At 39.0% G+C, this 11,738-nt stretch overlaps 1 protein-coding gene across 1 annotated transcript in view; it reads right to left on the bottom strand.

The window, feature by feature from the left end:
- Positions 1-378: 378 nt before the first annotated feature.
- CDC5L (cell division cycle 5 like) overlaps positions 379-11,738 on the bottom strand; it is a gene marked incomplete at its 5' end in the record, with an annotated part of 35,655 nt that continues 24,295 nt past the window's right edge. Inside the window, 2 exons of the mRNA XM_081998410.1 lie at positions 379-880; positions 2,658-2,870. Coding sequence (XP_081854536.1) covers positions 776-880; positions 2,658-2,870 — 318 coding nt within the window. The 3' untranslated portion in view covers positions 379-775. The remainder of the gene's footprint in view (positions 881-2,657; positions 2,871-11,738) is intronic.

Below are 11,738 nucleotides of genomic sequence, written 5' to 3'. Positions count from 1 at the left end.
AAATGTGCTATGCACATATGATTTTAGAAGCATTAATACTTAGAAAAGTTAAGGGTATATTTTCTGCTGAAATCTATGGGAACAGTTAAACTATGGAGGGTGCTTTTATAAAACTTAAACCTACCCTTTTTCAGGATGGTGAAGTTATGCTTACCGCCAGCATGACCATTTGAACATCCTGATATAAATGAGAGTGTTTAGTCATATACACAGAGAAGAATCAGGAACATGGTATTACATGGATCACAATTATCCCGCACAGGTTCTACCTAATATAAATTACAGTCTTGGAAAATAAAAGCAGCAGCAGGGGAAGGGAAGACAGACAATTTGCCGGAAACACAAAAGAGGCCGGGGATAGGGGAGGATTCCATTTTAGTTAAAAGACAGGCATTTTATTTCTTAATTACTTTTTAACATTCCAGGCTTATTCAAAAGACATTATTCTGCAGGCATGTATTTTAAAGGTCTTAAGACTGATAAAACACTATCAGGAATAATGTGATAATGTGATAAAGCTAGCAAATGAAGATACAACTAAAATCATACCAGAATGATTTTTTTCTTTTAATAAAATTTTGGACATTTCAATCCAATTTTACTGGCCAAAGCCATTCATACCTACAGCATTTGGAATAGTCCATTAAAGGAACAAAACTTGACAAGATACAAACAGCAGGCTACACTTGATTTCTGCAACTGATGGCAAAAGCTCCTGGAGAAGTATCTGTACACTTTAGAAATGTTACATCAGTGATGAAGGGAATTTTGTGCTTTAATACTTTGCTTGAAAAGTCTCTTTATCCAACATGAAGTCAGCAAATCTCTGCTGAAGCTCCTTTTCTCTCTCCTGCTGTCGCTGTACATCTTCCTTCAGACACTGAAAGGAAAACATAATTAAGCAACCAGTCAGTTCTTCCTAATAGTCACACCCATGAAGATCTTTAGCAAGGTTTCTATTTTAGTTCAGAGGAAGGGGTCAGAACTGAGACAGGAGACTGCTAAAGTTACTTATTTTAAATATAAGTGCGAAACAGAGCAGCTGATGTAGAGTATCAATAATCACAGTTATCTTACTTAAAATATCAGGTATCTTATCCTGTTTTTGACAGCAGTTAATATCAAAAGCTTCAAAAGGAGAGATTTCAAATTGGGAACTTGACAGAAGCAGTGCATTGTATTTAAAAGTTATCCATGGATTCTTCTTCCATGAGTTTGTTCAAAACCTTTTTTGGGTAATCTTCCTAATTAACCCCTCATCCTGCAACAAGGCATTCCACAGGCCTTGTTCCACTAACTACACAGTGCATGAAGGAGAACTACTGCTTGTTCTACAACTGCCAGCTACTAGTTCATTTGATCTCCCTTCACTCTTGTATCAGAAGAGATAGTAAATGTATTCTGAGGATGAGCCCGGAGTAAAGTGCCACTTATTAAACCATTGTGCTATTAGTAGCTATCAATCTACTTAATACATTTTTACTGTTAACTTTTATGAAATCAATTAATCACTTTGGAGTTTGTAAACACATCTATCAACCTTACTAAACCATCCTCACAAAACCAGGACTAAGAATGGATACATTTTATCTTTTTAATCAAAGTTATAGAAAGTGCTTGAGAAGACTGAGACTCAATGGAACCCTCTCTTCTGGAAGGAAAAAAAAAACTAAAAGAAAAATTGCACTCAGATGAGTACTTCATTTTGGAAGGAAAGCCTGTCACCGGCTCAATCCTAGGACTGCATCTTGGTTGAGGGTTCCCTTGTTAGCTGAACAAAGCAGAGAAGAATATTCTGGAGATACTTAAACTAAGAACAGTGGCTCTGAGTCATGGTTTTCAGGCATCTCGGTGTACCGGTTTCTGCTATTTCCAAGCTGCAGTTAAGGCTGCTTGAAAGAAAGGAGGTATCTTCCTCCTCAAAGCCATGCCAACCAGTTAGAGGTTGGTAAGGCAGGTGGGCTTATTCAGGAGCAATGGTCCAGATCACATGTACACACATTTTTAGCCAGCAACAGGATTGCAAGCAAAGGGCCTTAACTCTGAGGATGGCTCAAAACTAAAATTACAGAACAACTGCTCAGCTTCTGAATCCAAGAGCCATATTGGAAGCCAGTACTGAAATGGGCTTATTGTACCGATTTAAAAACGTCCAGCCATCTGCAAGTCTGACACCACCACCACAGCTTCAGGGAGGAATACAATCAACATGTGAAAAGAACGGAGAACGTCCCGTAGTACATACTGGCATTTGGTCCACTGAATTTTAAGGAAGCAGGAGGCTTTACACAAGTTTCAGATCTACCCTATGTTCTAACAGTAATTAAAACCAAAACGAGCCAAATTTAGATAGATATGGAACTTCTGCTGATATGCATTGCAGAAGATTAATAAAATAAACCACATGAGGAAATAAAATAAAAACGAAGTTAAAGAACACACTAGTAGATTAGTCCCAGCTTGTAATATGTCACAGAATCTCTGACATTGAAGTGAACAGCAGAAGAATCTAGTAATAGCCAAAAGTATAATTTAAAAAGACCATTAAAAACTTGATACAAACTCAGGCTGCGGACCTCAGAGCCCATGAGCTGTAAAAACATCTTTTCCACAAAGTACCTGTATTTGACCTAAGGTATTACATTTAGGAGTCTCACCTCCAGTCTCCGTGGGATTGCAGCATCTTCATGTTTCTTCAGTTCCTCAAAAGTTCGTAGCTCCAGATGTGCCTGCTCGATTTGGTCCCACAAATCGTTCAGTTGTTTGATGAGGCCCATTGCTCGAGACTGATAACCACCAAGCAAGATCTTCAGCTTCTTCTCCATCTTGGCAGCCCTCTTTGCTTCAGTTGTCATGTGACCTCTGTTTATCTGTCAGAGGAACCCAATAATCGTTTTATATATCTGGAATTCAAAAGTCAAGAGGGAAAACAAAAAACCAAACCAAAACAAAAAGAAGTACTAATGTTGTATCTGAGGAACTGTATAGTTTTTAGAGTTCTTTGACTTCTATTAACAAATCATACTGCACATTTTACAACAACCTAAATTTCTGGATTAAAACCTTTACGATGTAAATACGTTATTCCAGGGGTGGAGTCCACTAGCCAAAACAGGGGGTGATGACGCACTGTATGAGTATGGCTTTGTAGACAGGAATTATTGTAGTTGCTGAGCTACGGCAGCAGCCAAGTCACATGATAGCTTGCTATGTCACCTCCCACTTACACAGGAGATGTTCTTTGACTTAGTAAAGGAAAACTAAATAAAGACATTATGTTCCTCCTTTTTAAAACTACATTCTTATTCTGCAAAACCAGCCACATCTTGCAATACTTTTGCCTACCCCAACAGGATTAATCTAAATCATAATCTGTACAATAAAAAAGCAACTGGGAACATTAAGGCAGCTCTGAATCTGTCTCTCTGTTGAAGACAACCATCATGAAAGCATTTATACTGGTCTAACTGACAAATGAATGGCAATGTTGGGGCATGGAAGCAGTGCAAGGAACCACAGAAAGACTATTAGAATGGCAACGAAATCCTACCACCTATCTGCATGTACTTTCCCAGGACAACCAGATCAGGAGACAAAAGACTAAGACTAATTCCCGATAACTCACAGAGGTGAGACACGATGGGGACACCAACTACGGTCTGCTTTTAAAAAGTATGAAAGGCAAATCCAAAAAAACCCTCCAAAACCAAAACAAAACATGGTCACCGCCCTGAAAAGAACCCAGAAGTCATGATGAGAACTCAACAGGTGATGACCCTTCATTCCTGGTGTCATCATAGAGCATCCCAGAAAGACCACTTGGATTCAAATGTCTTGGTAGCTGAATTCTGGACAGATTACTTGATTAAGTGTTCAAAGTCAGGTTGGATGGGGCTTTAAGCAACCTGATATAGTGGAAGATGTCCCTGCCCATGGCAGGGGCATTGGACTAGGTGATCTTTAAAGGTTGCTTCTGACCCAAGCCTTTCCATGATTCTGTGTCTTAATGTTTGTAAGCATGTGAGTACGAGACTGAAAATAAGCAAAATCGGTTTTGTCTTAAAATAAAGTAACCTCACCTACCTATAAGATCTTCCATTCAGCTTTACTACATTGCTGTAACGTTGCAACATTATTCCCTTCCACATCATACCAAAAACCCAGAGCTCGCCAGTGGCCTCTCAAGTAAAACTGCTTTTGCGTGGGGCTTTTCCCTTATGGATCTCACAGCAAGAAGGTAAGATTATCTTTAGCTAGCAGACAAAGATTGAGATAGCACAATGAATCAGCTGCCGAAGGTCAGTGGCAAAAGCCAGAAGCAAAACCCCACAATTTACAATCCAATAGTGTACACAACAGATGTGACAAAGTGATGAGATTAAAGTGTGGTATCAAAACCACAAAGCAATTGGCATGTTAGACATAAAGCTCTCCTTCCTGTACCATTCTGGTAAGCACTACTCAGCGCGCTCTGGATTTAGAAGTCATAGTTTCCCCAAAGTCGTCCAGGCCAGTCCTCTAAAACCATAATCCAGACATAATCCATGAATGGACAAGTGATACAAATTACAAAATTCTGCCAACTGGGGCACAACGCAAATAAACAAGCATAATCATATTAACATGTTATAAACATTTTATGTAACTTTTATAAATAGCAAAGGTAACAGAAGCCTTTGCATATTTTTGTACATGTATTCAGTGGAGCAAAATTAAATGGGCAATAAAAGCATGAAACAGCCGTCAGCACTTTTAAAACCTGACAGACAGCATCAAAGAACTCTTTAACACTGAATCACAAACTAACAACACAGGAATATACCACTGAGCAAAACTGTGGAGAGGTGTAGCATTTCACATCGCTAAATACAGACATAAGGTTCCTGGGTTTTTTTTTAATGCTACTTCCTTTAAAAAAATAAAACACCCTTTTTTCAGAAAGTGTTGTGTGAAAGATGCCAAACTCACCAAAAAAAGAATCGGGCTTCTCAGATTTTGTTTTTTTGACGCAGTTAAAGATATATTAGTGCAGGAGACGAAGAAACATGTGTATGTTTCTCAAGTGTTAAAACATAAAAGCCTAACTCGGAATCACAGTGGCTAAATCACCTATCCTGCCTCGTTTCTTTAAAAATCGAAGCTTTGCTGGTGAACATTCTTACATACAAAGGAATTACTACCACTGATCAACCAGAAAGCAGAGGCTTTCACTGCTTTGAACCCTACAATTACCCAAGATATCATATCTTCTACCAATGAAACTAAACTCCATTGGGAAGGAACTGCTTTCTGATCTGTCCTTTAGAGTGGTAACTACAGTCAGCCAGATAACCCCAGACGCTAGGACTAGTGCAGCCATCACAGTCTTATGCACCAAGTTAATACAAAGTACATTTCATCAACCTTTCAACTGTCCAACTTTAATAAAGTACACTCTATTATACAGCTGCATGTTTCTGTAAAATGCCCAACTCCTTAACAATTTATTCACTCATTTAAAACAGTTTTAGTAGGTGGTGCAGAGGTAAATAAAGTGAATGGTCAAGGGAGCAAACTGTTAATGGGTGAGTGAAAGAGAAATTGACTTTCTGAGCTGTCTAGTTTGCTCCTGGGGAGAGAGATGCAGACTGCTATGCTTTTCAGATTCTGTTTGCAATGTAGACTTAAGCTATGCCCAAGGTGCTTTAAGCATACAGAAAGGCGCCTCTTTTTCAATATTTATATAAATCTAGAGAAAATTAAATAAATAGATTAGGGATTTGTGAGGATACTCTCTGATGGAAAAGTATGAAAGCTTTAAATGTCTTCACTTGTAAATAATATGCTATTACTGCAACAACAAATACAGCTGTGCGGTAAATGAACTATTTTCCAATTACTGTTTCTTGGATGAAAAACGTGTGTTGAGAGCCACTGACATTTAGAGATCATGGAATAGATGGATGCACAGGCAAACGGAATTTTGTTTGCAACAGAGCTCTGATGTAACAAAGATCAATTGTCCCATGTTGTTTCACAGCATTACAGACAACGTAGAGTATGCTTGGTGCGAAATGAAACTTCAGTCAGAATACCACTTTTCTAGAACAGGTTAAAAAAGGCCATTTAGAAAATTTCCACTATTCTATCGCTGCAAGTGACTGTTGACAACTTGATTTTCTAATAAAAGTGTTAATCACTGAGTACCTGAAATGCACTTATAATTGTTATCTCCACCATACAGAAAAGAGACTGAGTCAGGCCACTGCGGTCAGAAGTCCTGAATTACCTGCATGCTCTAAGTATCACCAGTAGCAGTGGCAGTACTGGGTTGGTCTCGTACTTCTACGCACTTCATCTGTGATTCACTTTGCTTAGCTTTAGACATCAACATCTGAGCTTGTTATCCAAAGCCCTTCCAAAATCCGTAGAGAAACTGGCAACTCCAAGGCCTGGCTCATCCAATCCAGGGCCTCACAATGAGACTAAGCATGCCCTGAAGTGCTCTTCACTGACTAAGGTGGGAGCACAGACTGCTTGCTCAGACACCATTACCTAAGGTCAGGTGGATCAATCCCACCCTAAGTGTTTACTGTTTTAATGTATGAGATATAATAAAACTTCTTTTTCTCCAAGAAAAACCAAAGCCAGTTCAAATCTACTGCTTATTGCAGTATCAGATCCTGATTATTTAAGCACTCTTGAAATTTTCAGACAATGAGAACGGGACTTAATATTTCTGAGTTGTCCTGGATATAGATCCTTACTTTTAACTACTAGAGCTCCTTAGGTTGAATACGCTATTCAGCCCTTGCTTTTCTACTCAGTTCTCTGTCTATCTTGGATTATCATAGGCCTCACTGCTGTAAAAAGTAAAAAAGGGGGGGGGGAGGAGAAAGAAAAAAGCCTCCCAAGTATCTAAACCCAGAAATAACAGTCCTTTCTTCCTTCTTTGCTTATAGAGAGAAATGTGAACACTCACCACCTTTCCTCCTCCCTCGCAACTACAAGATTTTAGGACCTACAACGAAAAGGTCAAAGGGAGGTCTCAGCTTTTGTAACAAATACTATTTATTAAAAATTGCTGACTGCTGCATTAATGCCAACAACTGCATATAATTTTAGTTCAAGCTTCATAAAATTTTAAGGCTCAGATACCAAGCTAAAAATTCCAAGCAGTTATGAAGAGGTGTGTTTAAACAGTAGTCTACATTATTTGCTTAAAGCTAAGAAATAGATTTCAGTAAAATCTGACAACCATTTCCCCCCTGAACCTAGCAGAAAATGTAAAGACATTTGAAAGATTTCTCCACTTAGTTATTTATTTTGTACTGCTCCTTGGCCAGCTTTGGTTCCACTGACTTTTGTACCAGCTATAGCAAAATGAGAACAGCATGTACAGACATGGGGTAAAATGATATATGATGTTAGGGAAAGTGTGAGAGCCTCATCCCATCCCCAATCTCTTATGTAAAAGCCCTCCCTCATGCCTAGTAGGAGTTGTGTTCAGTTTTCAATACTACACTAGAGATCCAAAGAAGAGAAACAAAAACAGAGCAACAGATATAATCAGAGGTTTATAAAACAAGATCTAGAAAAGGGAGACTGAAAAAACAGGGTTTTGTTGTGCGTTTTTTCCTCCATCTAAGAAAAATAGAGAAAATGAAGAAAGACACAACACGCTTTAAATATCCCAAAGACGATTGTGAAAAATTAGTTGGTTCTTAAGTCCACTGAGAAAGGAAGAGGGATTTAAATTTGGCACAGAAATTTTAGATAGGAGGTTAGTTGTAAGGTTTAACTAAGGACAACAAAGAACAGGGAAAGACTGCTTATAAGAACAAACATCCACTGGGAAAGCTTTAAGAAAAACTGACCCTGAGGAAGGAAGGGCTCAAGTGCCTTCAAAAGCGCATTTTCACAATTCCTCATCTCACAAAGTCTACTGAGGACACCCCTTCTCAGTTCAAAGGGCTGTTTTACCCTGTACTGACTGTTTTGTTTTCCTTCCTTTAAATGTGGAGCTTCTGGTAATCCCTAAACAGCATTAAGCACTCTTGTCTTCTAATTAATCTTCTTAATCAAGCCTGATGGATAAAAAACAGGGAAGAAAAACCACTGCATCTCTTACAGAGCCATAGTCAAAAGTAAACCAACTTGTTCTGTGACCTTGGAGAATCAACGTATCATCATAAAGCTGCTTAGATTGTGCAGAGAAATCTTCTACCAGCTTGAGCTATGCTGGCTGAATAGGTTACTCTTGGAACCTATGTAAGGACTACTCCAAATGTTACTATAACTTCCTTCCTCATCTCAGACCCACAAGTGTCCCACCCTTACTCAGTTCTGCTGGCAGGAGCTGGATTAACTTAATTTAAAAAGCAGGGTTTGTGAATTTGCCTTGTATTGGCTCGGTCAGCCAGAGTAGCTGGAATGAGACAATGCACACTAAGATGACAGCCTTCTGCTCAATGCCAGGTTACACCAAACAGGTTTCACCAGCATTTCAAACCACTCCAGGGACAGTGATGGCTGTAACACTAGGTCATCCTCTGTGCATGTTTAGGTGATCTGCCTTTAGAAGCTTGATGGTTCACTCTACAACAGCACGTTTTTAAACAAACAAACAAAATCATTAATTGCGCTACTTAAAAATGTTTTCTACTTCCATGCTCTTGGACAGAATTCTACAATTTTTGGCTTGAAACACCGTTTCATCTGTCTACAGTTTGACCAGACAAAACACCCTGCAGAGCTCACCTCTCACCTCTGAGTTAGTAAAGGGCAACAGTCAACTCTGCTGGAAACTGAGGCTTGGGGTTAATATCAAACAAAAAATTGCACTGCCATTGCAGAACAATACAGGCTCAATCTATCAAACTGACATCAAGATTAGCATAAGGTCAGCTAATCAACTGAAACCACTCCATGGCTTGACACAATTTCTGCACTCTGCTGCAACACTGAAGATGATGCTTACTTAACGTGTGAGGGCGTACAAGGATCATTAAGCAGAGGTGCTGATCAGTATGCGAGCAGTCGAAAAGACTGTTACAGCCTGTTACTGAGTGTCTAACTTTCAAGAAATGACTCTTCAGGTAGGATTTAATTCTAATTGACTGGGGTCACACAAAGTTTTTCATGGAAAGATTCAGCCATAGGTGATCCTCAAACTAAGGCACTGCTGGTATACAACTGCAACTTCACAACTGAAACTAGACCAAATGTTCAAAGCTTGCATAGGAATTTAATAGGGAAGCCTCAACACAAACTCTTATATTGAACTTTGTGTATGTACTTTTCATATATCATTACAACTTACTGATATCTGCAGAAGGCTATTCTCTATACTCACAGCCAAAACTAATAACCCAAGAGCAATCTCCATGTGAACTATGTTTCAGAAATTATGATAACTTGCCTTCAAATGTCTTAACAGGAATTGGTAGGGCTGTTGAGTAAAGACAGTACAGGATATCCCACGGAAGTTCATAGCATCCAACTATCTAGATCTAGAATAATCCAGAAAGTTATTGGATAAGTTAGCAGTCACTGCTGATCTACAATGATGACATTAAAGCCCACTTTGAATATTTTTATTTGGGAATTGCTTCTAAGACTAGCACTATTATAGGTGATACCCATATATCACAATCACAGTAGAAACATGTCTAGAAGAGCACAGTTTAAGAAGAAAAATAATTTATTTTTATTAAGCTTTTCTGAAAACTCTTTACCTCTCCCTGGGAAAAAAAATACAAAATTACAGTAAGATCAGACAGCAGCAACTACCTCAGGCTAACAGCTTTGATTAACTGTAAGCAAACATGGATTACTGCTGTGTTTGATGAGATAATAGGGCAGCGAGCACAAAGTAATTACCTTCAAAAAATATCACTGCAAACCCAGAGTTCTTGGGCTGGTCTCTTCCAGAAAAGAGGCTAACAATCTCGTGGAAGCCTACGCAATAAACAAGCTAGCAAACAGCCTGGTTCCCTCTTAATACATAGCAGAAGCCCCATGATGAGCTTGCAGTAGGCACTAGTATTCCACTCCAGCAGCTACTATTACACAAGTATAAATGAAGCAAGTTCCTGTGTGAGCAGCAACTCCCACTGTCCCAACATTCACAGGTTCTGACACACCTTCACATTAGGACAGGCTTTAAAGAGCAACAGGTCTGCAGACGAGGTGGCTTCCAGCAAAAGACCGTATCAGTTTATACTTTTCTCTGTTCAAACACAATTTTCAGCTGTGATGGTGTGCAAAGGCCTTTTGCAATGAAGAGCTGTGTCAATGCTGAACTTCATTTCTAAGCACATAAGTTCCCATTATGAACTACATTTCCAAATGTGAAACCTGGTTTCGCCAATCACCACAGAGGAAATCAATGGTTTTAGACATGGAGGGAAAAACCTCACACCATACTATGAGTAACTGGCCAAACAAAAAATAACTGCTATGCAGTTTAAGCTTATTTTTAAAGATCTCTTTCATCGCTCATTTCCAATTTTTTGGCATATTCTGGACTGAGGACACTCAGAAAAATACTTTTTTTCTATACAGGAGTTATCCAGCCACCCAAAAATTATGACCTTAGAAGAAAGGCTAGCACAACGGTCCAATCTGAAGACAAATTTCAGACACATAGGCAAGATTACAGAAATAAGAATATGGAGAACCCTCTTACTGGCATTCACCTGCTTCCTTCCAAAGGTCCCAAAGTAAGCCAATAGTTAGATAACTGGTATAAAATCAAATAGCAGCATTTTCTCTAAAAATAACTGTTTAACAGCAAAAGTATAGTTCAGTTTCCCAAAGCTGTTCAATTAGCAGTCTGAGAAACGTCCCTGCTTTAAGAGCTGACTAGTTATGTTTCAATAAAACTAGATCTGCTTTCCTCCTTCCTGCTCTTGGTGATGAAGGTTTCAGAGGGGGTAGCTGCTAACTGCAAATGTAATTTGTGGGGAAAACCAAGGACATAGTAAGTTCATTCACCTAAAGGACACTGAACAATGTTTTTTCTCCCAGACTGCTACCATGCAAAGACACAAAGCTTCAGCTTGAGCTGGAAAAGACAACTACCTTCCAGGCAGTACAAGTACACTTAAAGATTTAGCAGTTTTAGATAGGGATTTTCAGTCCCAAGTCTACAAGTGCTTTGCAAACAAAACTACAGAGCCCCATAAGGCAGACATTACTCCTCTTCCAGTGACAGAGGAACCAAGGGAGACATTAAGACCTAGTTTTGTTTCGCTGATCTGAGGTGCTATAGATGCCTCTGTAATAAAAAGAAAAACAGGAAACTCAAGAGGGAAATTCAACTCTTAAATGGGCCAAGCTGCTCTCAGGAGGTGCCTCGAAACTAAAGGGAGCCTAAGGCAACTGAAGCTTTGTTTTAGTTAGAAGGCTAAAATAAGGTGTATCAACACTGAACTCATGGGACTTGCTCAAAAAGAGCAACAACTACTCACCGGTGCTAGAAAGAAAAGACAAGATTTCTGGCTAAATCCATTTACCTTCCCTGGCACATTTTCTCTTACTGTAGACATGAGTTATCATTGGCAACAAAAAAAACCCATTTTTATTTATTGCTTTCCTCATTATAGGTTATGGGTTACCTTCATTGTGGATCTCACAAACATTCCAAAATTCTGCAAGCAAAGATGTGATGTGTTATAGCTAAGCTGATCTAATATCTGGCTACTGTGGAAAGAGGTCTGATACTTAATCTAAAAAAACCCTTTTTTTCTGCCAAT

This window comes from Phaethon aethereus, assembly GCF_964289735.1.
Source record: "Phaethon aethereus genome assembly, chromosome: 3".
In the NCBI taxonomy this organism is placed as follows: domain Eukaryota; kingdom Metazoa; phylum Chordata; class Aves; order Phaethontiformes; family Phaethontidae; genus Phaethon; species Phaethon aethereus.
The sequence above is the reverse complement of the archived record's forward strand: the minus strand, read 5'-3'. Positions and strand labels throughout refer to the sequence as shown.